The sequence below is a fragment of the Ascaphus truei genome, chromosome 16 (assembly GCF_040206685.1).
Source record: "Ascaphus truei isolate aAscTru1 chromosome 16, aAscTru1.hap1, whole genome shotgun sequence".
In the NCBI taxonomy this organism is placed as follows: Eukaryota; Metazoa; Chordata; class Amphibia; order Anura; family Ascaphidae; genus Ascaphus; species Ascaphus truei.
Window position 1 is genome coordinate 40,031,597 of NC_134498.1, and position 26,414 is coordinate 40,058,010.

Sequence of the window (26,414 nt, forward strand, 5' to 3'; positions counted from 1 at the left end):
CTGGATAAGTGATGTCTGAAGAGCAGGGGTGCCCCAAAGTTTTAAAAATTCTTCAGGGGTGCCTCTGCTCAAAAATGTTTGAGAACCGGCTGTATAATGTATTAATAACGAGCTGATTCAACATGCACTCTTCTGTGTCAATATCCCATATTAACATTACTGATTTCCACTGAATTCTCTGTACATATAAAACATGCTCTTTGTTTAGCTCCTGTGTTATCCAGAGCTCCTGGAAAAGTCCCAGCAAAAGCTAATTATCCAAATGATGCTGCGAGCGAAACCAACAGGAAAAGACGTAGAAATACTCAGGATAAGAGCCCTTTGGAATGTGTGCAGCCACATACCTGATAAGGTGAGACATCTGCTCTACCACCCATCTCAGCATAGTAACAGACTCATTTAGAAGGTACCTATGGCTCATGAGTCGTTCCCTCTGACTGCAGGGTGACAGGCACAATGACAGAAGAACTAATGTTCCATATAATCACCCTCTTTGTTGAGACAGAGGGTAAAGGATCTACAGTCCATCTATCTATTCTTCTGAACACAAGGTGACCCAAGCACAAAGGGATATATTGTCTATTGCATGGTCCACCTATTGTTTCCTTTCACTCCCTTTACATAGTGACATAAAGACAACCGTTATAAATAGTATCCAGGAATTTATACTGCTACACGTTGCATCAGTTTGCTGCTGATCCATCTTTTTTAGTGCTTCAGAGCACTGTATCGCTGTCCCTCCCAGCTCTGAAAGCTCAGTTATCAATGTGCCTCTTCTCTGCGAAGGTAAAAAAGTATAAGAAGGAAATGCAGGCCATCATCAAAGCCGGGCTGCATAACATGGACACGGACATTGTCCTGGAAGCGATGAAAACAGCCGGGCAAATGGCCATTCTGCTGGAAAAGAAAGACATGGGGACCCTATACCATGATGCCCTGGTTCAGATCGAAGCCTTTAAAAATTATGTAAGTAATCCCAATCCCAAATCAACACCCTTTCCTTAACATGATCCCTGCAATGCTACATTAGTAACGATTCTCCAACAGAGACAGAAAACTGTCAGTGTCCATAGGAGAACTGGGATTTGTGCAGATGAGTCAGTATGAGGTGGCCACTGATCCTTAGCTATTTGGGGCAGGGAATTGTTAGCTCTTTGCTACTGAAGGGCACACAGCAAGTGACAGACATGTGAGGTCTCAGCTGAGTGACACTTCTCTGCTTTCTGCCCAAAGGAAGACCCCACTATGCGATGCCAGGCCGTGCAGTTGCTGAAGGAGTTGGCACGGTCTACAAAACTAAACAAAAGAGGAGCATTTTCCAATATCATGGAGAAAAGCCTTTTATATTTACTGTACCAGCTTCAAGACAAGGACAGGGCCTAATGAAAGCAAAGGGATTATTTCCTGGATAAATATGTAGTTTTTAACCAGGGTTTACACCAGTTATGCAGTTGGAAGTAAACAAACCCCTTAAACGGCAAGATGGGCTCTACAATCCTTTTTGGCAGCGAAGGGATTAAGATGCTGGAAGGTTAGGGGTTTGAATCCGACATCATGCACAGACCTTATCCAACACATCCCTGTGTTTGGATCTCCACAGGGCATCACTTCTCTCTTTGGTGTGTGCGGAGAGCTATATGGACAATGCTCTGCCTTTTGTATACATGAGTTGTATCATACAGTCACCGCCATGCAATTGCACCCTTGAAGATCTTTGTGTCATCCCCCACAGGTAAAATCATCCAGAGGGATCATTCTGGAAGCGATGACCAAAGATCAAATTACCAGCGACATCTTCCCTAAAATAGCCTGTATGTTGCTCCATCAGATTGCCAGAAACATCCAGAAAGATGAAGCATCGGCAATAAGGTAAGAGCTAATAAGAATGGCATGTTAGGGCCTGGCAGCAAATTGCTTTGAATATAGATTCCAGTAATCAGTCAGTGTTATACCCATTCCTCACTGCATGAGAACTTTGTGGGGAAAAACTTTAATCCAGAATGTACTGTACTTGGGTATCAAGAAAGAACAAAGTATACACCCTTTCTAGTCAGCACATGCATATAAACACATTCAAAATGTTTGGGACAATTCACTCCTAAAGATACTGTAGATGTTCTGCGATTTGTGGTCCATTTGATTGAAGAAGACTTCATATCTTACAATGCCAAAGACAGAGGTTCATATTTACTAAGCGGTGCTATTCCATCAGATACCTTTGGATGTTAGAAGACACCATTCACTTAAAAGGACCCTACGTTGTCTTCCAGCGCTGTAAGGTGCCTTATGGCAGAGCACCACTTAGTAAACATGCTACAGTATGTCCTATATGCAACAGAATTGGTTTCTCATTATTGCTCATGTGTTTCTCCCTGGGCAGAACATCAGCCAGTGCATTAAAAAAATTGCTCATGCAGGGACTGGCAGAGCAGGATGCCCTTATTTTGGAGAACAGCAATATGTGGGGCGATCTCCAAAAGGCAGAAACCCATCATGATGCTGTGATACGGGTGGCAAGGTAAGACTTTGTCCTCCTGCTAACATCATGGGAGGGAGACTAAAGTGTCAGTATTGCTACTTATCCAAGCATAAGCAAGTTTTAGAGGTGGCTCTCACAGTTTCCTATCGCAAGAGATAGGAAGGAGATATCAGCCATGGAACTGAAGTCACAGCGAAGAAGGAAGAGGTAGATGTTTGAGTCATATGGAAGGTTACCAAGTTACCAATGACTACAGTTCAATATTCAATATTCAATATGTTCAGTAGCAGTTTTCTTCTTGCTAGAGAAGATCTTTCCTCCACTAATTTCAATGGACCAAAACATGGAGAAGAAAGTTTTGCCGCATATTAAGTGTATAAGAAGGAAGTGTCTGAATCTTTATTCCAGCACAATAATGATATCATTTCTCTGCAGTATTCTCCACACTTTACCCATTAAAACTTTTTATTTTAGAGTTATTGCCAAGACGAAGCCGTACCATATGAGCCGATTCATCATGGGTCTCCTGCCTCCCCCATATCACCCACCGTCATCCACTGTCCTGGCATTTTATACAGAGGTGAGTTTAAAAAAAGCATCTCTGTTACTGTATATGACATATTAGTACGCACCCATTGGAATGTATTCAATATTGATACTGTAAATAGTGAAGGGATTCTCACCCAGAGTGCAAGGGAAATCTGGTGTGCCGCGACCCTCTGCCATGGGTACCACGGCCCCAGGGGAATAACTCTGTTATTTGCACATCTCGCACTGCCTGGAGATGTAGAGGCTGCGATCTGCCTCTTCTCTCTCAGCCAGGCACAGAGGCTGTGATCCAACTCTCCCCTCTCAGCCTGGCATAGAGGCTGTGATCCGCCTCTCCTCTCTTGACCCTGCATAGAGGCTGCGATCTGCCTCTCTCTCTCATCCCGGGAACAGAGACTGCAATCCGCCTCTCCTCACTCATCACGGCACAGAGGCTGCGATCCGCCTCTCCTCTCTCAGCACAGCACAGAGGCTGCAATCCGCCTCTTCCCTCTCGACCCCACACACAGGCTGAGATCCGCCTCTCATCTCTTAGCTGAAACACAGAGGCTGCCATCCGCCTCTCCTCTCTCAGCCCGCACAGAGACTGCAATCCACCTCTCTCAGCCCGGCGCAGAGGCTGCGATCCGCCTCTCTTCTCTTAGCCCAGGCACAGAGGCTGCAATCCACCTCTCTCAGCCCTGCACAGAGGCATGTGATCCGCCTCTCCTCTCTCAGCATGGCACAGAGGCTGCGATCCGCCTCTCTTCTCTTAGCCCAGGCACAGAGGCTGCAATCCACCTCTCTCAGCCCTGCTCAGAGGCATGCGATCCGCCTCTCCTCTCTCAGCATGGCACAGAGGCTGCGATCCACCTCTTATCTCTCAGCCCGGGCACAGAGGCTGCCATCTGCCTCTCCTCTCAGCCCGGCACAGAGGCTGCAATCCACCTCTCCCAGCCCGGCACAGAGGCTACGATCAACCTCTCCTCTCTCAGCCCGGCGCAGAGGTTGCGATCCGCCTCTCTCAGGCTGGCAGAGAGGCTGCGATCCGCCTCTCTCAGGCTGGCACAGAGGCTGAGATCTGCCTCTCAGCCCAGCTCTGTGGCGACATTAGTAACAGCTAAGTGACGGCTGTGATTTGGTCGTGGTAAAACTTTTGCGGCCAAATGTCCTAGACCAATGTTTCAGGTGTGTTGGAAGGTGGGAAGAAAGAGGGAAGTAGAAAGGGTTTTGTGTGGGGAGGAGAGTGTGATGGCTACTGTATGCGCATGGGGTGTGTGCATATGTGTGTAAGTGAGGACTGGATAAGTGATGTCTGAAGAGCAGGGGTGCCCCAAAGTTTAAAAAATTCTTCAGAGGTGCCTCGGCTCAAAAATGTTTGAGAACCGACTGTATAATGTATTAATAACGAGCTGATTCAACATGCACTTTTCTGTGTCAATATCCCATATTAACATTACTGATTTCCACTGAATTCTCTGTACATATAAAACATGCTCTTTGTTTAGCTCCTGTGTTATCCAGAGCTCCTGGAAAAGTCCCAGCAAAAGCTAATTATCCAAATGATGCTACGAGCGAAACCAACAGGAAAAGACGTAGAAATACTCAGGATAAGAGCCCTTTGGAATGTGTGCAGCCACATACCTGATAAGGTGAGACATCTGCTCTACCACCCATCTCAGCATAGTAACAGACTCATTTAGAAGGTACCTATGGCTCATGAGTCGTTCCCTCTGACTGCAGGGTGACAGGCACAATGACAGAAGAACCAATGGTCCATATAATCACCCTCTTTGGTAAGACAGAGGGTAAAGGAATCTACAGTCCATCTATCTTTTCTTCTCACTACAAGGTGACACAAGCACAAAGGGATATATTGTCCATTGCATCTTTATCTCCCATCACAGTGACACAGTGACAGGAAAAGATGGGTTTTATGGTCCACCTATTGTTTCCTTTCACTCCCATTACATAGTGACTTAGAGACACCAGTTATTAATAGTATCCTGGAATTTATATTGCTATACGTTCTTCGGTTTGCTGCTGATCCATCTTTGTTAGTGCTTCAGAGCACTGTATCGCTGTCCCTCCCAGCTCTGAAAGCTCAGGTATCAATGTGCCTCTTCTCTGTGAAGGTAAAAAAGTATAAGAAGGAAATGCAGGCCATCATCAAAGCCGGGCTGCATAACATGGACCCGGACATTGTCCTGGAAGCGATGAAAACAGCCGGGAAAATGGCCCTACTGCTGAAAAAGAAAGGCATGGGGACCCTATACCATGATGCTCTGGTTCAATGCCAAACCTATATAGATTATGTAAGTAATCCCAATCCCAAATCAACACCCTTTCCTTAACATGATCCCTGCAATACTACATTAGTAACGATTCTCCAACAGAGACAGAAAACTGTCAGTGTCCATAGGAGAACTGGGATTTGTGCAGATGAGTCAGTATGAGGTGGCCACTGATCCTTAGCTATTTGGGGTAGGGGATTGTTTGCTCTTCACTAGTGAAGGGCACACAGCAATTGACAGACATGTGAGGTCTCAGCTGAGTGACACTTCTCTGCTTTCTGCCCAAAGGAAGACCCCACTATGCGATGCCAGGCCGTGCAGTTGCTGGGGGAGTTGGCTCGGTCTACAAAAGTAAACAAAAGAGGAGCATTTTCCAATATTGTGGAGAAAAGTCTTTTATATTTACTGTACCAGCTTCAAGACAAGGACATAACCATTGTAGAGGTGAGGACAGAGACATACACAGAAGAGACATATGTTTCAGCAAGTGTTTAGCCTTCCACCAAGGGGTGACAAAGGCTGAAGGGATGTATGGCACATCAAATCTGTCTACATGTGTTCAACCATCACCAATGTTTCATCCCCTCACTTAGAGATTGGGTTCCCCAGCTATTGAGATGCACAGTGAAAGAAGGGATATGATATGAAGACGTTTCCCAAAGGAGATTGTGTTTTATTTCCTCACCGCACAAAGCTAGGGTTAATAGTTCAGCTATGCGTCCGTGTGAAAAGCACTCTGGCCTTTACAAAGAATCCCTCTCTAAGCCTCAGTATACTGTATATTCTTGTAAAAAGCATTAACCCTACATTATTATAATTATAATCGTTTATTTGTGTAGCCCCGGTGTCCTCTGGCTCCAAGAGACCCCCTCTCTAGTCAGCCGAGCGGTCGCGGGTCCCGCCGGAGTCAGCGACGGGCCCGTCTGCTGCTTGCAATGGTGGGGGCCAGTGCAGGGAGCGCTCGGCATCCCTGGAGCCCCGGCGGCGCACCCGGCTAGCGGGGGCCGCCATTGCAAGTACTCGCGCATGTGCAGTGATCGCGCATGTGCAGAAGGCTCACAGGAGCCAGGACGAGTTGCGCATGCGCAAGGAGAGCACGAGGAGAGCCCGCGAAACCCTAGCCTACCAGGGAAGGCTCAACGCAGGGACTACGAGTCCCATGAGCCTCTGAGCACCCCACGTGAGGCCAGGGAGCCAATAGTGCTTAGGATCTCCCTGCAGAGAGGTTTTTAGATACATTTCGTGCGCTGAGCCCACGCTAGTTCAGTTGGAGCTGGGAGCTAGAAGGGGAAGGAAGGGTGTAGGGAGCAAGTGGCTCCTGCACCAGGTAAGGTTCCCCAGGTCCCAGACAGGCCCCAACTCCCCACTTGGTTAGGGGGTAATTAATAAGGGACGGCCCCAGGTTAGGGACCCTGCCCTTAGGTTCGTGTGTGTGTGTGTCTTGTCAGTGTCACGGCTGTCAGTGCTGTGAGTGCTGACAAGAGGGCATCGTGTGTGTGTGCAGCATGTTCACTGCAGGCACCAAGCAGGTTGCAGTGCGTTGCTGCAGGTGTTGAGTATTAGGTAGAAGTTAGTCAGAGGGGACCCGGGTGGTACGAGAGAGGTAGTGTGGTTGCTGGAGGGTCGGTGACCCACCTGCATAGGACAGGCTACCCTGTAGGCCCCTATGAGTTTCCCCTGAAGTCACTTAAGGTTGCTGTGCTGTCGGGATGGCCTATAGTAGCAGCGAACATCACCTTCACTATTAGTGTTAGTTAGGGACTCCGCAGATGCTGTGCGTCCGTCCAGAGGGTTGGGCGCCGATCATTGTCGTTGCTGCCGAGGCCATCCGGGTGGGATCGCCCCGGATGGTAGTTCCTGTGTTCACCCGTCATCGGATCCTTTGCGAAGCTCCTTTGCAGGCCCGAGCACTTGAGTGCTCGGCAGGTAACTCTTATCAACAAGTGCACCAACAATTCTATGTGTTTATGGGACTAGTGACTGCGCAGTCACCCATATCTCTCCCTCAAAGGGTGCGGAACATATTGCGTGGGGTTCTTGGACACGGGGTGGGATCACCCGGTGTAGGTGGGAGCATCCTGTGAGACGCATTAGTTAGTGTCTCCTCTAGAGAGGAACACCTGTTGATCTGTTGATTTATGATAAGTACATGCTATGCAGTAAAACCAGATCTGTTTTACCACTGTTTGCTGAGTGATATATATATTGTCCTGCGAGGAACCACTCCCCCTCTGGTGGGAGCCATCGCAGGTGGAGGCGCTGCACCGAGTACAGGGTTACTCATATATACATACCGCAGGTTCCCCGTGGCGGAAGCTCAGCTCTCCTGGGAGCCTAACAGGTAAAGCACCACACCTGGTAACAGTAGGTTCTCCGCACTCACACTATATCTGCGATTGGGTGGGGGTGAATACCCGTTACATTTGTAAAAAGCCAACATATTCTGCACGCAGTACAATGGGGTACAGAGATATGCATATTTTATAGCCAGAATGATGTACCAAATACGGACAAACATCCGCTAAATCAAATACAGAAGGTAATGAGTGGTCTTCTCCTGAGAGCTTGCAGTCTTCATCGTTCCTTTGGCATAACTTCTTTTCTTTGTAGTCAGTGTCTCCAGCTAGTACCTAAATCCTGTAATTGGCATCAGGGAAGGGCAGTTAAGAGATACATTTTGTTTCGCTGGAGATTTACTTCCATTCTATCGTGCTAACCTTTCTGTTGTCCCATATGGTCTGGCCTCATACTGAACATGAACCCTTTCTGTGCAGGAATGTAACACACCAGGTCATACTCAGTCTCTATTATGGGGGTTCCACAGACCAAAGAATGACATACATCCCACCCCCTCAATTCTAAAGATGTAGACCCATGTTTAATACAGTAACTGGTGATATTACATGCTGCCATATACTGTAATGAAACTTGTGTATTCCTAATACTTTTCTGCTTATACTGTACCTAGTGTAAAGTTTTTCTTTCAAAGAGAATGGGGTCTCAAAATAAGATCATTGCCCAAATATTTTCTAACCAACTCATATGATCAATAGAGAGAACAGGACTATTGTTTGAAGGGCAGCAAGGTAGGCAGCAGTGCGATAGCTACCGCCTGAGATGACTGGGCACATCCTGGGGGCCCTAGCTCAGGGGTGGGGGGGCGTTCCGAAGGGAGTCATTACACCACTGGTAGGCAGGGCACAGTTCAGGCATAGTAATGTTCTGCACATGTTAATGTTTAGATTCTGTGTCTTTGAGGTGATGAGCGGATGTGACAGGAACATGACTAGTGTTTGGTTGTATTTTTCAGACAGCTGCATCAACGCTGCACAGCTGCCTTCCCTTTGTGGGGTGTGACAAAACCAGGATGGTGATGGAGAGTGAGGGAAATGACCTCTGTCAGCAGGAAACCTATCCGGCCAGGGTAAGTGAGCCGCTGAAATAAGGGAAGATCTACAGATATGGGAGGATAACGGATACACTGTGTGTGTGTGTGTGTGTGTGTGTGTGTGTGTGTGTGTGTGTGTGTGTGTGTGTGTGTGTGTGTGTGTGTGTGTATCAGGTAGTAATAAATTGTGCACTCAAAAGTGAAAACTAACTGTTATAATGAGATCCACTATAATGTATGTCTGTGCTAAATATCTATCTATCTATCTATCTATCTATCTATCTATCTATCTATCTATCTATCTATCTATCTATCTATATATAGTGGTATTACCATATTGGAGTCCAGCAAATAGGAGACAGCACACCAGGAATGATTTTCAAATGGTAGTTTGTATTGAAGAAAAATACAGGCACCTCAGCCAACGTTTCGGTCTGCGGAGAGCACAGCCCTGAGGAAGGTCACTTTGAGATATATATATATCTCAAAAACAAATATTCAATACCGTCTGTGGCTAACGAAAGGCTTTTATTTGTGCGCGCTTTCGAGGCACACTGATCTCTTCTTCGAGCGATGTTACAATGGATAAAGCAAGAGGTTTTACTTTAATTTGTAACATCGCCGAAGATGAGATCAGTGTCTCTCGAAAGCTCGCACAAATAAAAGCATTTCATTAGCCACAGAACGGTATTGAGTATTTGTTTTTGATTATTAAGCTCGGCTAACACGGTACCGATACCTCTACATATATATATATATATATATATATATATATATATATATATATATATATATATATATATGTATAACCAGTATAACCAACCTCACACTGATGAGACCCATTGAGTTTGAAACGGCTGTCTGGAGGTGAGTTTACTGGCTATGCACCTTAACCCAGGCTGTGCTCAAAAGCTGTGATATGGAGCAAGCATTACCTTACAGGGGACCATGTCATATGGTTTTGAAGCAAAAGGTGGCACTGTGTGCTCATTTGCATGTCCTTTCCCAGAATCCCTTGCTGCTGTGGAAGCACTGTGTGCTGGGTGATAATGGTGAAAGGCAGGATTGCAGACCTGTCTAAGACTTAACTATATAAATATATATATACATATATATATTGTATGTCTGCGCTAAATATCTATGATTTATGGGATTATATATATATATATACAGATGAACCCCGTTATAGCGTGACCCGTTATAACGCGAAATCGGTCATAACGCGGTTTTCACTGTTTTCACTCTAACTGCACACACTCTCACTGCTCACTGCACACTGCTCACTGCTCACAGCACACTGCTCACAGCACACTGCACACACTCTCACTGCACACACTCACTGCACACTGCACACACTCTTACTGCACACTGCTCACAGCACACTGCACACACTCCCAGCACACACTCTCACTGCACACACTCTCACTGCACACACTCTCACTGCACACTACAGACACTCTCACTGCACACTGCACACTGCACACACTCTCACTGCACACTGCACACTGCACACACTCTCACTGCACACTCTCACTGCACGCACTCTCACTGCACGCACTCTCACTGCACGCACTCTCACTGCACACACTCACTGCACACACACTCACTGCACACTCTGCACACTTCACACACTCTCACTGCACACTGCACACACCACACTGCACATACTCCCAGCACTCACTGCACACTGCACACACTCTCACTGCACACTGCACACACTCTCACTACACACACTCTCACTGCACGCACTCTCACTGCATGCACTCTCATGCAGTGACTCTCTCACTGCACACACTCTCACTGCACACACTCTCACTGCACACACTCTCACTGCACACACTCTCACTGCACACACACTCACTGCACACACACTCACTGCACACACACTCACTGCACACACTGCACACTGCACACACTCTCACTGCACACTCTCACAGCACACTCTCACAACACACAGCACACAGCGCACACAGCACACACAGCACACAGCACTCACAGCACACTCTCACAGCACACAGCACTCACAGCACACTCTCACAGCACACTCACAGCACACAGCACTCACAGCACACTCTCATAGCACACAGCACTCACAGCACACAGCTAGGGGGAGGGGGTCCATGCTTCTGAATGGGACCCCACCAGATTAATCCTTCGGTTCCACGTTGACATTAAGTCTTATTATTTCTGTACACACACATTGGTATTGCGCTCATTATCTAACTATAGTATGACTGTTTTTGGTTGGGATTTTCAGGTACCAACAGCACTGCGCTGCCTTTTTCCTTTTTCTGCCGTACTATCTGACATACTATCGGAGGTTTCAGTGACAAACCTTGTGAGAATGAATCAAGGATACCTGATAGATATCACTGGATCCCTGGTAAATAAGCATCAGGGACATGTGGTTGCATGGGGAGGTGGTCAACATGGGGTTAAGTGGAAGAGCTCTTTATTGAGGTATCACTGAGCAGAGGGAGACAGGGGAATGTAAAAGGATCTGCCACAGGACGCAGAATGTGTGAGGAGGGATAGGAATATACAAGGATTATGCCTCATTGGTGGATGCATGCGATGGCTCAGGATCGTACAAGAGATGCTGCTCATAAGAGGGTAGTTAGAATCTGACAAGAAACCTGCGCTGGAAAGGCAGAGTGTTGCTGTAAATAACAGTCAGGGTCATACACAGGATCTACTCATGGGACGGCAGAGTGTGAATGGAAGCTGAAGAACATGCAAGAAATCTGATTGGAGGCAGTAGGCTGAGTGAGAGAGTAGGGCCACAGTCACAAGGGGCTCTTCTCTGGAGAGATGGGCCTGGAATATACAAGGGGTTTAGCTTGATGGGACAAAAGCACATCATTCTCTCTGACTGGATGGAGCAGACATGGTTGTAGTCACAGGTTCTACTGAGCAAGGACAGATATATTATGTAAGAGAAGAAGAGCAGACGGTTGGGGAAGTTGGGCACTTACATATTATTGTTCTTAAGGGAAACAGCTGCCATAAAATGATATGATAGTGTGGTACAATATAAACTAGAGTCAGATTAGGATTTATTAATTGCCACTCGCATGGCATTGGATATATTAGCAGCCAGCACATTATCATCTATGTCCATGTGGATATCCAGAATAAATGAAGGTGTTTTTTGGATGTGTTTTCAGATAACAGAACGCCCGCACTTGATCTCCCAGCTTCTGCGAGAGGCGACCTCCCATCTGGGTAAAGAACCCTTCCAAACCCAAGCTGTCAACCTGATCGGTGAGAAACCATTATACAGTATGAGAGGGGGGAACTGTGGGGGAGCAAGGAGGGGAGGACAGAAAGCTATTAGACCACAGGAAGAGGGTGGAGGTATTGATTGGTGGTGTAAGGGAGTTATTGGGGCATGAGTGAGAGCAATACTAGAACAGCTATTGTAATGAGTTTTACAATGATGCAGCTCAAATGGTCTAATAATGAGTTTGGGATGCTGAAAATTGAGCTCTGAGTTTGATAGTGGGTATTAGAGCAGATAAAAAAATGTGTTACAGTATAAGAGAGAGAGATAGAGATACCGATACCGGGGAACCTACAGAGAAAGGTACTGGGTACTAGCAGCTGTAAGAGAGCATGAATGGATCACACTGCTAGAGGGGATTGTAGAGTGAAAAGAAAAGCTTTAAGGATAGGATGTCTCTGTATAGCAGGGGATCTCAACTTCAGTCCTCAAAACCCCTCAACAAGTCAGCTTTTATGGATATCACAGTCAAAGACTGGGCCACTGATTGAGCCACCTGTGGTGCAGCAAGGACTGATTGAGCCACGTGTGCTGAAGCTGGAATATCCATAACACCTGACCTGTTGGGGGGTCTTGAGGGCTGAAGTTGAGAACCCCTGCTATAAAGAAAGCAGCTCTGGTGCTGAGGGAAGGGTGAAAGTGTTATTTGGCAGACATGGGAACTCTCTGGTCTATCAGCATGGACCATAGCATGTCTGTGAAACTCTCTCTACAGATAACATAATGCATGTGTGCTATGAGGATGATTACAGTCTGATAGACTTGGAAGATATGTGGGAGGTAAGTGAAAGGCGGACATTGCAGGCCTAATCCTGTGACTTCTGCAATTCTATGAATGTACAGATATGTTCACAATGCTGCCTTGTCTTTGGCTTTTTTTCTTACAATCCCCAAGACCTTATTATTAACCATTAGAAACCTTTAATATCATTATCTATCCCTTCCCACTTATTTATAATTTCCCATACATACTGTATGTATTATTAGAATGTAATGTTTGCATGGCGTTTTCAATATCCCAAATGTGACTCTTTTGAGCCCTTAGATTTGCGCAGCTTTGCATATGGCAGATTAACTCATGGTTTCACCCTCTCTTTGCAGCTGTATTCATCGGCATGTATAGCTCCAGCCCACGAATGCGCTGTGAGGCAGAAAAGCTGGTAAAGAGTCTACTTGCCGTTGCCATGCCGGGGACTGATCCAGTGTCGGCTGATGGGAGACATTGAAGGACAAGGAGTGGGATGGAAAGGGACAAAAAATGGCAATAAATATGTAAATAATCTAAATGCATCAGTCGTATATTCATTTTACCATCTACATAAAGGGGGAGAGGAGGGGGAGAACGTGACGAGTGTGTGTTTGTACCAATGAGAGAAGAAAAGGGGATGGTGTGATTGGGTCTTATTGAGGAGGTGGTGTAGTGGAGTAAGTGCAAATGGCAAAAAAAAGTGGTTAAAGTGTACAGCAAATAAAAATTCCCTTTGTGGGTATATTTGCATGTCTCAGATTGGTCTGCAACCCTGTCTTTCCCCATTATCTCTGTAGCCCCTTTCCCCCGTGTCTGGGAAGGAATAACCAGTACTTCTATTACCTGTTGGCTACCAGGAGACCTGAACCTCCGCCACTGGGAGCCTGGGGTGATATCTCGTTCGTCTCGGTGCAGCACCTCCATCTGTGAGGGATCCCAACGTGGTGGAGTAGACCACCTCACAGGAACAATACCAGTAATACACACACTCGGGTATATAATAACAACCTTCACTGAACACACAAGAAACAGTACCCTGTACCACACAGTATAATATGCCCAACCTAGTACCACCAGTGAGTGTCCCCACAGTATATAGGGTGTGTGTCACCAATAAACTGATGTACTTTTCCCCCAATGTCAGGGCCCACCCAAAAGTGTAGGAGATAGCGTTATCCGGTGTAATGTTGGTGCACTTGTTGAGGTACCTGCCCGGGGATCCAGCACCCAGGTACTGAATATTTACAAAGGGGATCCGTCTGATCCAATGTTATCGTCGTCAGCGATGGTGTCCACCTCCACGTGTGGTGAACTCCCGCTGGATGGTATCACCATAAAGAGTCTCTTATAATGAAGGTTGTCTGGTCCCAGACCACAGGCCGCAATCACCGCGTGGCATCTCACCGGTGCTATACATTGACTATGAGCAGCTTCTGGAGAAGGGTCCCTAGCTATGGGCTTTCCCTGTAGCAGCCACAACCGGTAATGAGATGCAAATGAGGACACCCTTTACACTCTTTACACTCTTTACCCTTGTCACTCTTTATATTAGCAAATCCACCAGAACTTCACTCCCTTGCTGTGGTCCTGGCGGAATGTGACGCTGCATTGTCATGGCAATGCACATGCACACGCACGCACACTGCCTCCCTCAAATATTGCCGATCTAAGCTATATTCTCGTCAGTCTTGTGGGAAATCCGCCCTGGGCCATTTAGTGCTTATTTATTGGAGGAATATCGGAGAATCGTAACATTTCAGATTGCCTCGGAACCTTCATCAGGTGGAAGAGAAGATACTGTCGCTATCCTGAATAAATGTGTCATTATCGCATTACGTGTGAGAGTGGACAGGAGAAGACTGGGAGTGAAGGGATGCAGCAGAGGACACGGGCAGAGGAAGAGATTTAGTTTCTGTACCAAACGCATGAAGAAAGATGGTCACAGCTTTGAGAATAACCTGAAAATTACTAACGGGTCGGCTTAAACCGGGAATGGACATTATGTTACCGTTATGTTACCGGAGATAATGTATGGTCTCCACCAAGCTAATTATATGCAAAAATAACTGTCATAATTTAGCTCATCAGCATAGGATTCCGTAACGCGCAGCTAACCACAAACGAGGCGCGACCGCGGGGCTGAGGTAGGGAATTGTATAGAACGCCAACCACAACCGCGAGGGCACGTCTTGAGTGTAGGATAGTCATGCAGGCCGGATCAGGGTAACAGAAGACAGCGTAAATGAGGTACTTGCCGGATCTTGGAGTATAGAGCAGCGGATCGTTGGGGTACGTAGCCAGGGTCAGGGTTGCAGAGCGTAGAGTAGTCGTGGAGCCAAGCCAGGGTCAGTGCAGTAGAGAGCAGCGTCATCGTGGTTCCAAAGCCAGGGTCAGTGCAGGAGAGGGTAGAGTAGTCATCCAAAGCCAAGGTCAGTGCAGGAGAGTATCACAGAGTAATAAGCAGGCAGGGTCAGACAGCAGGGTTAAGGCAGACAAGAACTAGGTGATGAGTGCAGCATCACACAAACAGAGGCTATGCTCAGCAATGACTGGGAGCTCTGAGAACATATTGTACCTCCCACCAATGGGAGGCAACCAGGAAGCAGGAGTGTGGTACGGGATAGGCTCCCATATCATGCAGGTGTGTCCTATTATACAGCCAATAGCTACCGCGTCTGAATGTGTGTGTGCACTGCTCGCAACCCACGCAACACGTAGGCGACCCGATCGCGCGCCGTCATCGCGCACCAGAACACCCACGCCAACACGAGGGCGGAGACCAGAGGCGGGACCCGCGGAGAAAGAGGCAAAGAAAGAGGCGGAGCGAAGAGCGCAACCGCGCCATCAGGACGGGGGCAAAGACATGGGGTGGGATCCACGAAGGTAGAGGCTGAGCGAGGGGCATAACAGCGATGCATAGTGGTGATGCCAGGATGGGGGCGGGACTGAGTGGCGGAGACCGCAGACCACCGGGGAGACCGTGTGCCACGCGTCAAGATAGGAGGGGCAAAAGGGCGCCCCATGCCTAGAGACCGAAGGGCACTGCGTAGAACCTGCACGCCGCACTTTAGTACCACCGCCAGGTTGTCCTCGAGTGCCATGGTAGTCCAATGGGCGATAGAGGGTTAAAAGGTCAGGAGCAGCAGAACAGCGAATCCTCAGATTCATGTGCCGTTACCAATGCGTTAACTTTACATTTTAGTTGTGTTAACGTATATAACGTACCACTTTGTAAATCGGTCCCTGAAATAGGGCTTTCGTCAGCGTGAAGAGAGGAGACATAACATAATGTTATTTCCTCGATTTTACCTCAACAGAGTTTAATGAATAAGGGATGATATGAAAATGCCTCATCTGCATATTATTTGTGTAACACTGTTAAGAAATGGGGCTATATTTCTATCCTCCTGGTATAATCCCTGGTAAGGGCATGTTGCCAGGAGTTATCATGGGTTTCCCCCACATCAAGCATTTGCCCTGAGTGGTGGAGGTAGGTCACCTGACCCTGTGTCAAAGCAAGAGAGGTGCCTGCTGATATCATAAAAGAGCAGTGCACTTCCTATTTAGTCTGCTGTTAGTTAGGGAGAAGGAGAGACAGTGTATAGTGAGTTACAGTTGGAGGAGGAGAGTGATCAGCTCATGAGTAGAGCTGATCCAACCATAGTGTAGGGAGGATGACCAGTACCTCTCACCCTGCTTAGGGGGTGAGGGAAGAGTTAGCCCCACTCTGGATGCCCTTGATCCAGAGTGGTGGCAGGGAAAGACCATCCTGAGGGAGAACAGTCAGAGTGGACTGTGCATCCTGTACCTGTCTGCTGCTGCTGTGAATAAAGACTGCTGCTTTTAAAGAAAGAGAACGCTGTGTGAGACTGGAATCTCTCATACCTGTGTGGGAACTCTCTGGTAAGGATTCCACCCGGCATTCCTGGGGCTTACTAAAGATGGAGTCGCTGCACCACAAACTCTATGAAACCAACCTCCTCCCTCCTCTCCTCTCACCAACTACCCCTTCTCTCACCCCACTATCCCTTTCTCTCTCCCCCCCATCACTTCCCTTTAATACCTTATGATGTCCCCAATTCTTTCCTCCTCTCTCTCTCTCTCCTTCTAAGTGACTGGCGATGTTACAGAAAGAGATAACTCCTGGTTTTGAACCAGTTTCACCTGCTGCAAAGGCAGAGTTTTTACCACTAAACTATTCCGTGAAGCCCTAAGGCCGCATCCATAGCAGGGGAAGCCGCGCTGAGCCGTGCGGACGCTCCGCACTGAAGCCCTGCATCCTCAATGAGGATGTCTTTAGAGGGGGCTCCCGCGAGTGTCCGCAGGCATGCTGATGCGGCAGCAATTTTATCCGACAACAAAACTGTTTCCAGACCACGCTGAGGACGTCACGTGAAATGTCCATGATAAGCTCTGGAAAGAGATCGCGCAGCTACTGAACACATCACGTAAGTATTTAAATTTGTGTGATTATTGGTTTTTATTGGCCTGCATCAACACATTCCCCCCCCTACTGCGTAAACATGTGTAATGGGTTTTCTGACTTGGCCTGACCCACCCAATCTCATATTGGCCCCTGTGGTCTAACCAGTCCCCATTACAGTGTGATGTCTGGTGGTGCACCTGTTGGCAACAGGACTCCTGAGACTCCCGCATGATGGTGTGTGGGGATTTGCCAACCCAGACAGGCAGCTGAGGTAGTGTACTTGAGTCCTACCTACTGTATATCCAGTGCAGCGCCTCCACCTCATCAGGATCCCAGCGTGAGCTTGTGGATGGTCCTGGTGAGGAACTCCTCTGTGGTGCTTCTCTCTGTACAATGACTTCACACTTGCACACGAGAGTGTCTTTGATCAGATGCATCTTAATTGGTACGGTGGGCCAGCTGCCCCTCACAGTGGGTATTCTTAGCCTCCCATGTTCACCGCACTTCCCTTTGAAAGGTATGTCTTCCCTTAATTGGTGGATTCCCTATCTCCCCTTAGGGAGATAGTCCCTGTGCCAGGTCCCTGGTCACAGTCTTATAAGCTGTCTCCTCCCAAGCCTGCACTCAGACTTGCTCCTTGTATCATAGCTCTTACATAACCTTCCAACAGCTTCTGAACTCCTCTAACAATTAACTTTTGAACAGTGCTGTGCCTTATGTATCCTCTGGGGGCTGACACAACTCTGACATCACTAATCATGGATTCAGAGCATGTGACCACTCCCATCCATACATAGGGCACCTCACCAGGGGGTGAGGGCAAACCTCCATGATCACTGCTGGCATGCCCATAACTTACCAGGCCTTACTGTCAGCAGGAGAGATGACTGCAGCCATTTTACAGCATGGTTACACATGTGTAATAGCATCCCCCCCTACAGAGTACCCATGTGCCTGTACTTATGTATTTCCACCCCCCCTACAGCATATACTGTACATGTGTATTTGCACCCCCCCTACAGCATACCTATGTGCCTGTACTTATGTATTCCCCCCCAACACTGTATACATGTGTATTTACATCCCCCTACAGCGTACCCATGTGCCTGTACTTATGTATTTCCCCTCCCTACAGCGTATACATGTGTATTTGCATACCCCCCTACAGCGTACCCATGTGCCTGTACTTATGTATTCCCCCCCCACCTCCCTACAGCGTACCCATGTGCCTTTACTTATGTATTTCCCCTCCCTACAGCGTATACATGTGTATTTGCATACCCCCCCTACAGCGTACCCATGTGCCTGTACTTATGTATTCCCCCCTCCTACAGCGTATACATGTATATTTGCACCCCCCCTACAGCGTACCCATGTGCCTGTACTTATGTATTTCCCCCCCACCTCCCTACAGCGTACCCATGTGCTTGTTGTCCATAGTATTCATAGTATAACAAATGCATGTTTAATAGATGTATTATATATGAAAATTCATGGCATGTTTTTTTATTTCTTTTTTGTAGCAGCAATTGCAAAAGGGAAGTGGAAAAACCTTTGTGACGGGTTCCGGCGGGAACTGAAGAAGTTGAACCCACCACGTTCAGGGGACCCTGGACCAAGCAGCGGTGAAGGAACATCGACTTGGCCATATTTTGAGCTAATGAGTTTTCTAAAAGAGCAAATGCTGCCGGCGCAAACTGTATCAAACTTGGAAGACCCCGGAAGCCAAGAAGAACCCTTCCTGGAGTTGTCTTTCGTGGACAATGATCCGTGTACAGAGCCTGTTGCTTCTGTATCAACACAGGAACCTACTGCCAAGAAACAGCGGCCCAACACCGATTTGAAGAGAAAAATGGTCCAAATAGAGGAAAACAAATTTGGACTGATGCAAGCAATGATGCAGAGGACCAATGAAGAATTGGAAATTTTTAAGAGCTTTGTCCCCTATGTTATGCAATTGGACAAATTGTCAAAGCTTTGGCTGCGACAAAAAATACAAGAACTTGTATTTGATGCGGTGGCCGAATTTGAATCGAATAAGTAGAACTATATTTGTTGTGCTACGCCTTAAGTAATGTTCAATGTTACATGTTCAATTATAAAAAGTTCCGTTAAAATTAAAGTTACAAAAATAGCATTTTTGCAATGTTCAATAAATATTTATATTGTTCATTTTACTTTTTCGAGTGTTTTTCTTGACCATTTATGGAATATTATTATACTAATGTTAAAAAAAAACATTAAAAAAAACAAAAGGTTATGACCAACACACATATTTAATGACTCTCTCACACGCACCCAGACTCACTGACTGATTCACTAGCACACTGACTCACTGGCTCACTCACAGTGGGCGAAAGACACTCACTGGCACACTGACTGACTCAGTGGGTGAAAGACACTCACTGGCACACTGACTCACTGACTGACTCAGTGGGCAAAAGACACTCACTCGCACACTGACTCACTGACTGACTCTGTGGGCGAAAGACACTCAGTCGCACACTGAGTCACTCACAGTGGGCGGAAGACACTCACTGGCACACTGACTCACTGATTGACTCAGTGGGCGAAAGACACTCACTCGCACACTGACTCACTGACCGAATGCATTTTGCATTTCAAATGTGTTTATTGATATTTTTTGTCCTAAGAACACCGTCAATAACCAAATTGTGTCCCCAACATGGGTCCAAAGGTAAAAAATTTTACGTGAACAATGCACGTCTTCGCGCACACAACAATAATTGTGTTATTACAATTAATAACCATGTACAAAAAAATAAACTTTATTAACGTTACATGTTTTATACTTTGGTGAACAATGTTTTACATATCATTTTGCCATGGCACAGCTCCCTTCGCATTGAAATATTCTCTGAATGAATCACGAATGCATTTTGCAATTTTTCCAGATGCACTGTTAATTATTTATTTCTTTATTTCTGCGGAGTGAAGTAGGAAGTACAGCTGTACGATCAATCATTACAGCATCATTTGTGCCTTCCAAATCGATAACCACATTATGTAGTGTAGCCATGTGTAAAATTGATGTACATATCTCCTTCATACTGGCAGTAATCCTGGTAAGTATGCAGGGTTGCCAGTAATAATCATGGAGGTTTGCCCTCAAACCCTGGTGAAGTGTCATATGTAGCAAGGGAAGTGATAACATGCTCTGTGTCCGCTGTTAGTGACACAGAGATGGGTCTGTTTCTGAGCCTATATAAGACACAGAACTGCCAAAAGTTAGGTTGATGATGAGGATGATGATTAGTGTTCAGTTTACGTTTTAGTGGTGTTAACAAGGAGTGTCTGTAGCAGTTCAAGGCTGTCAGAGTCAAGTGCAAGCTGACTTCACACTGTGTCCAGGGACTTGGCACAGATGGTGATCTCCCTTATGGGAGAGGTAAACCAACTTTATTGAGAAAGGAGGAACCTTCTGAAGGGGGGTACCTCAACAAGATAAGCGGCTAAGCACGACCACTATGAGGGGCAGTCTGTCTAGAAAGATGCCAATAAAGATGTTATGGTTCACAAGATCCCTTCTGTGTGAGTGTGGAATCATTCAGCAGGAGGAGGCACCCAGAAGGAGTTCCCCATCAGATACATCCACCTGCGGCCAGGGAGATCCTGATGGGGTGGAGGCGCTGCATCGAATGTGAGTAGGAGTCAAAGCACACTACCTCAGATGCCTGTCATGGTGATATTCCCCATACCAACCAAGCGGGAGACTCAGGAGTCCTGTAAGCCAGCAGGTGCACCACACATACACATCCATGTAAGTGGGGGATTTTCTTACACATGGGTCAGGATCAGAAGGGCCCAGGGAAAACACTGTTACAATTGGAGGCGCTGCTGAGATCTGTATCAACAGGACAGGCTTTTGCTAGGCATACTAGGAAACAGGGAGAGTGTATGCTGCCAGTCAGTGCCGTGGATGTGGGACGGAGCCTAGGGGTAGCCAGACTATGGTAATATACTTGTCTAGGGCGACCTAGGATCCTGAGAGGAGTACAGTGGATCTGGAGCCAGGGCTATAGCTGTCCTAGTCACCTTGAGGCAGCTAGTCGTAGGATGCCTGGGGGGATAGCCTGGTTAACACGGGTCAGGAATTCTGGAGAGGATCTGCATTAGTGATAGCCAACAGTAGGTTGACGCCTTAGTACTGCATGGGAGAAATCAGAGTACTCTAGTCAGGACACTTACCGCAGAGCACATACTGGAGGAAGGTGGACACAGCATACACTGAGAGAGTTAGCCTAGCCTGAGGTAGTGCAACATGAGTCAGACGTACATTAGATACTTGTAGGTGGTGCACCACGGCATTCTTTATTGCATCGAAATGACAGCTGCCCTGCAGAGAGGAGCACCATGTGTGATAATAGAAATTACAGAATAAAGATGGCGACCGCAAGAGAAGTTCCGTGCGGTGCGGACAGTCCAAGATGGCGGCCAGCGCCTGATGGAGCGAGCGCACGTGGTGTGTATGCCACAGAGGAGAGAGCTGCAGAAGGGACTTTTGCCAGCATGTTATGGAGTGGCGCCAAGGCGGTGGCCGTGCCATTTTTGTCCTGCCTAGGATCCCGGAGTGCTACCCTGGAGGACAGTGTTGAGGACATTGTTGTCATGTGCGGTGTGGAGGAAGAACCTGATTGCCAGACGGTGATCCCTATACAAAGATCTACCTCAGTTGCTATTGTGAATGACCGTGCAAACCAAGATGGTGGTTCGCGTGGGCCGAGTGAAGAGAATTCTGCAAATGCTGCTATTACAGAAAGTTGGCCGGGATTGGCGCCAAAAGGAGAACCCCACCCTGCTGGGGGGTATGACGTGAAAGCTGTGGCCGCGCCCTCCTGGACTGTGACAGGCTCAGAACCAGTGCTGGGTCACCCAGTGAATCTGTGGGACCCTCCCCTAATATCTACCAGGGGGAGGGGTCTTTACCTTTGCCAAATGAGAGCGGAGCTAGCTGAGGGAGGAGTTAAAGGAACGACCCCTGCCCTTCAGTTGCGAGGAGCTAGTGAACAGACAAGACCACTGTGCAAAGTGGCCCCTGTAACCAGTACTACAGAGAAAGACATGGACATTTCAGCCCACCCCTACTCCTTGCCAGGAGGCTTCCTGGTGATGAAGGCAGGTGATGCCGAGACCATACGATGCCTGTGCATGAAGTGCCGATTGCCGGGTGGAGAAGCCAGTACCACGGCCAGGTGTCCCCAATGTGGCATCTACTATCTGTGGGCCGTGCTGCCCTTTGTGCCGGGGTATAACGCGGAGGCAGACGGAGAGACAGCCAAGCTGACGGCTGAAGCCTCACCCCAAGTGAAGATAGAGGAAGCTGATCCTGGAGGTTGGGGATCGCTCTTGATGATCGCGACTGAGCCTAAAGGAACAGGGGCCTGCAACCGCAGTGAGAACCTGGAACCTCGCTGTCGGTCCCCTGCGGGAGTGCCACTACCTGAGTCGGAGTCTGCATCTTCGGACGAAGAACAAGCAAGCCCTACATCGGTGGTGATGCACCTACCAGCGGACCACTACCGCAGTGCTGTAAAAGAACCAAGCCTTATCTTCCAAGCAGTGGAGCTGAGTCTTGAGGTGCCGAGATCACCTGTGCGGAGGCAACCGGAGCGGAGGAGTCCCACGGCCGTGGTGACTTGCAGCGAGGAAGGCGGAGAAGACACCATCCCGAGCCGACGGAGCGGTGAGACACACCCTTCCCCTCCACAGGCGCCGGTGGTGGCGACAGCGAAGGAAGGCCTAGCCCAGGCCCAAGCGGAACGGAGGGAAGAACCTTCACTTCTGGTGGTGGATGTCGTTGTGGAGGAAGAGGTTCCGGTGGGGAGCCCAACCCAAGGTGGCGGCGGTGAGTCCTGCAAGATCGATGATGTCACGTTCGGCGGACACTGCGGAACCGGATGGAAGATGGCCGTGCCCTCGTGACCACTGTGCTGTACTCGATAGGCTGAAGCAGCAAAGAGCAAGAGATGGCAGGCCCTGCGGAAGCCTGGGAACCAGGAGACGGGTGAGCCCAAACCCCAACCCGATGGTATTGGCCGAGGTAGTGAGAAGCTGCGAGAAGCTGCGGGTCGTGTACCACATCGGCCTCTAGCCTTTCCCTATCCCGCATCTCACACTCCATTCTTCTCCTCACTTTTAAAGCTTTACACTCTTCTGCCCCTTCTTACATCTCAGCCCTAATTTCTCGTTATGCACCATCCAGACTCTTGCGTTCTTCACAAGGATGTCTTCTTTCTACCCTCTTTGTATCTAAAGCCCTCTCCCGCCTTAAACCTTTTTCACTGACTGCCCCACACCTCTGTACCCGACTAGCACCCTCTCTATCCACCTTTAAGACCCACCTTAAGACACACTTGCTTAAAGAAGCATATGAATAGCACTGTGGATATTCTGAACACATGATACATAAAGCTTGGCCCCCTGCAGATGCACTTACCAGAACTCCCTCCTACTGTCTCTGTACGTTCTACCTACCTACCAATTAGACTATAAGCTCCTCGGGGCAGGGACTCCTCATCCTTAATGTTACTTTTATGTCTAAAGCACTTATTCCCATGATCTGTTATTTATATTATCTGTTATTTATTTGATTACCACATGTATTACTACTGTGAAGCGCTATGTACATTAATGGCGCTATATAAATAAAGACATACAATACAATACAATAAAGATTGTGATGTTGTTATGTGTTGCAGTGCTACCTGAAGGAAGGTTCCGCAGATGTAGATCCCAGCCGGGGCGTTGGGTTCCACCAGGGGGAGAATATAGCCATGTTTAAAATTGGTGTACATATCTCCTTCATACTGGCAGTAATCCTGGTAAGTATGCAGGGTTGCCAGTAACAATCATGGAGGTTTGCCCTCAAACCCTGGTGAAGTTTTTTATATGTAGCAAGGGAAGGGACAATATGCTCTGTGTCCACTGTTAGCATTAGTAGTACTAGTGGTACAGTAGTATAGCCACACATTTAACAATACGTTTAGCATTTGGCACAGAAGTTTCTATCGCTTTCAATAGTATTCGCCATTTCGCAGACATTATACCAAATGCGAACTCTACACACCGTCTGGCCCTCGACAGTCTGTTAATCCTTTCCTACAATACGGCTTCATGAGGTATTTCAGCAATGGGTAGGCCTTATCCGCTAGTAGGACATGAGGTAATTTTTTTCTGGAACTGGATAGCAAAGGTTTCGCATCAGGAAGCACCAATTTATTTTGTTCTATTAACTTATAGAGTGATGATGCTCTAAACACCCTGCAATCACTTTGTTTGCCATACGCTCCCACATCGATTGCTAGAAACCGACATTTAGCGTCAGCAACAGCTTGTATAACAATGGAGTGAAAATGTTTGTAGTTATTAAACACTGAGCCTGATTTTGTGGGGTGTTTTATTCTAATATGTTTGCCATCTATAGAGCCCACACAATTAGGACAATTCCATTTGAACTTTAATTCCTTTGCAACATTTTCAAGCAAGTCAACAGTTGGAAATGGCATATGCTCTGTTTGCAATGCATTGTATATTAAGTTACATGTTTCGTGTACGATTGATGCAACGGTGCTTTTTCCCATGTTGAACGAAAAAGACAAGGAACGGAAGGATGCTCCAGTCGACAGAAATCTGTAAAATATACATAAAAATAATACAAGAGTTAGTACAGAATGTTACAATCCATTGCATTTTATTGTATGTATATACACACACACACACACACACACACACACACACACACACACACACACACACACACACACACACACACACACACACACACACACACACACACACACACACACACACACACACACACTACTGTATGTATATTATACATATATATATCAAAAGTCCTATACACTGACTGGGTGCAGGGTCCGGAGCACACCCCACAAGCAGACTGGGAGCTTAGGACACTGATATCCCCCAAAATATGTTTTCCCGCCTCGCGCCGTGACATTGACAACAGCGCCATGATGTTCACGTCGACGCTTCGACCACAGCTGACCCTGTTGCTCCGCCTCCGTCTCCGCGCACGCTGGCTTGCCTGCAAGTCCATGAAATCGCACAGGCTTCAGCAGGCAGCCTCAGCGTCAGCGCGGCTCAGCACTGCTCCCCCCTCTATGGACACAGCCTAATGTGAGAGCAGTGCTGCTTAATAGAGATGGATAAACCATTCCAAACCGCTCCCCAATCACCAACATCCGCCTGTTGATTGGACACTAAAAAATCCATGTGGATCCAGCTAAATCCCCCATTGGATATAATCCGAACAGATTTTGAAGAATCTGATCCGTGGATTCCACAATCCGTGCCGGGAGTGTTTAAAATCCAGACACGGATTCATCCGTGGAGAGAGAAAGATATCCCGCGCCCTAACCCCCTGCAGATTAATCCGCATCTGGATTTTTAACAATCTGGCCACGAATTTTCGGATTGCTCAAGAAAAATGAAATTCCAAAACCACGAATTGGCCTTTTTGATATTAGTCCACGGAAATCCACAGACCAAAGGAACCCGCCGATCCGAGTCACGTCCAAATCCACGGAAAGAAAAATCGCCCAACTCGGCCGCTAAAGCTATAATATATGCCTGATAAATATACCTATATTGTAACACAGAAATGCTTGGAAACGTTTTTATACATAATTCTAATTGAATGTACGTTTTATTATCTTGCCGTATTCCAGCAAGTCTCTCTCGCACCTTTTCGTCTCACTTTTTGTAATGCAGATGAATATTTGGGAACGCTGATGATGATTTTGCGAGCGGCGAATGTCCAATATTTATATCAGTTTCGTGTACTTGTGCAAAAGTTTCTCAAATCTCATTCTACTACAGACAATTCATTTCTAATAATAAAAATAGATTTATTACAATAGAAAAAGGTCTCTGTATGCTGCACTCTCCGTTATATTAAATGTAATGATTAGATACTTCATATTTTACCTTTATTTAGTATGTATTAAAATATTTGAAATTATTAATAAAACACAAAAATGTAAGTGAAAGTTATAAAAAAAAATGAATAGCACAAATAAAATTGTGATGAATTAAGGAATAGTAGTATACCTGTATTTGTTTTCAATACCATTTATTCTCTTTGCTGATTCCTGGTGCACCTTTTTGTACTCTCTCTTAATTGTAATATTTTTGTTGTTATAAAGCGGGCCAGCCCAATTGGGCGGCACAGTCGGTGACAGGGGGCGCGGCCTCCCCGAACCGGGTTGGCCGCAGGAGCGGG

The 26,414-nt window shown here is 47.1% G+C and overlaps 1 protein-coding gene and 1 long non-coding RNA gene across 6 annotated transcripts in view; one reads left to right on the plus strand and one right to left on the minus strand.

Annotated features, from left to right (window-relative positions):
- Positions 1 to 13,230, plus strand: part of LOC142467499 (uncharacterized) — a 28,993-nt gene extending 15,763 nt beyond the window's left edge. For 3 of the 5 annotated variants that reach the window (XM_075573262.1, XM_075573263.1, XM_075573266.1), the window contains 13 exons: positions 209 to 352; positions 787 to 966; positions 1,733 to 1,869; positions 2,381 to 2,518; positions 2,954 to 3,059; positions 4,516 to 4,659; positions 5,143 to 5,322; positions 5,590 to 5,745; positions 8,612 to 8,725; positions 10,947 to 11,072; positions 11,857 to 11,953; positions 12,688 to 12,752; positions 13,074 to 13,229. In XM_075573262.1, the coding sequence (XP_075429377.1) occupies positions 209 to 352; positions 787 to 966; positions 1,733 to 1,869; positions 2,381 to 2,518; positions 2,954 to 3,059; positions 4,516 to 4,659; positions 5,143 to 5,322; positions 5,590 to 5,745; positions 8,612 to 8,725; positions 10,947 to 11,072; positions 11,857 to 11,953; positions 12,688 to 12,752; positions 13,074 to 13,136 (1,650 nt within the window). In that variant the 3' untranslated portion in view covers positions 13,137 to 13,229. Of the gene's footprint in view, positions 1 to 208; positions 353 to 786; positions 967 to 1,732; positions 1,870 to 2,380; positions 2,519 to 2,953; positions 3,060 to 4,515; positions 4,660 to 5,142; positions 5,323 to 5,589; positions 5,746 to 8,611; positions 8,726 to 10,946; positions 11,073 to 11,856; positions 11,954 to 12,687; positions 12,753 to 13,073 lie in introns of those variants that run through there. The other 2 variants (XM_075573264.1, XR_012788406.1) reach the window with 2 other exon arrangements.
- Positions 7,772 to 26,414, minus strand: part of LOC142467501 (uncharacterized) — a 28,815-nt gene continuing 10,172 nt past the window's right edge. The window contains exons 2-3 of the long non-coding RNA XR_012788408.1: positions 24,708 to 24,796; positions 7,772 to 7,938 (exon numbers count right to left, since the gene is read on the minus strand). This is a non-coding gene — a long non-coding RNA (uncharacterized LOC142467501). The remainder of the gene's footprint in view (positions 7,939 to 24,707; positions 24,797 to 26,414) is intronic.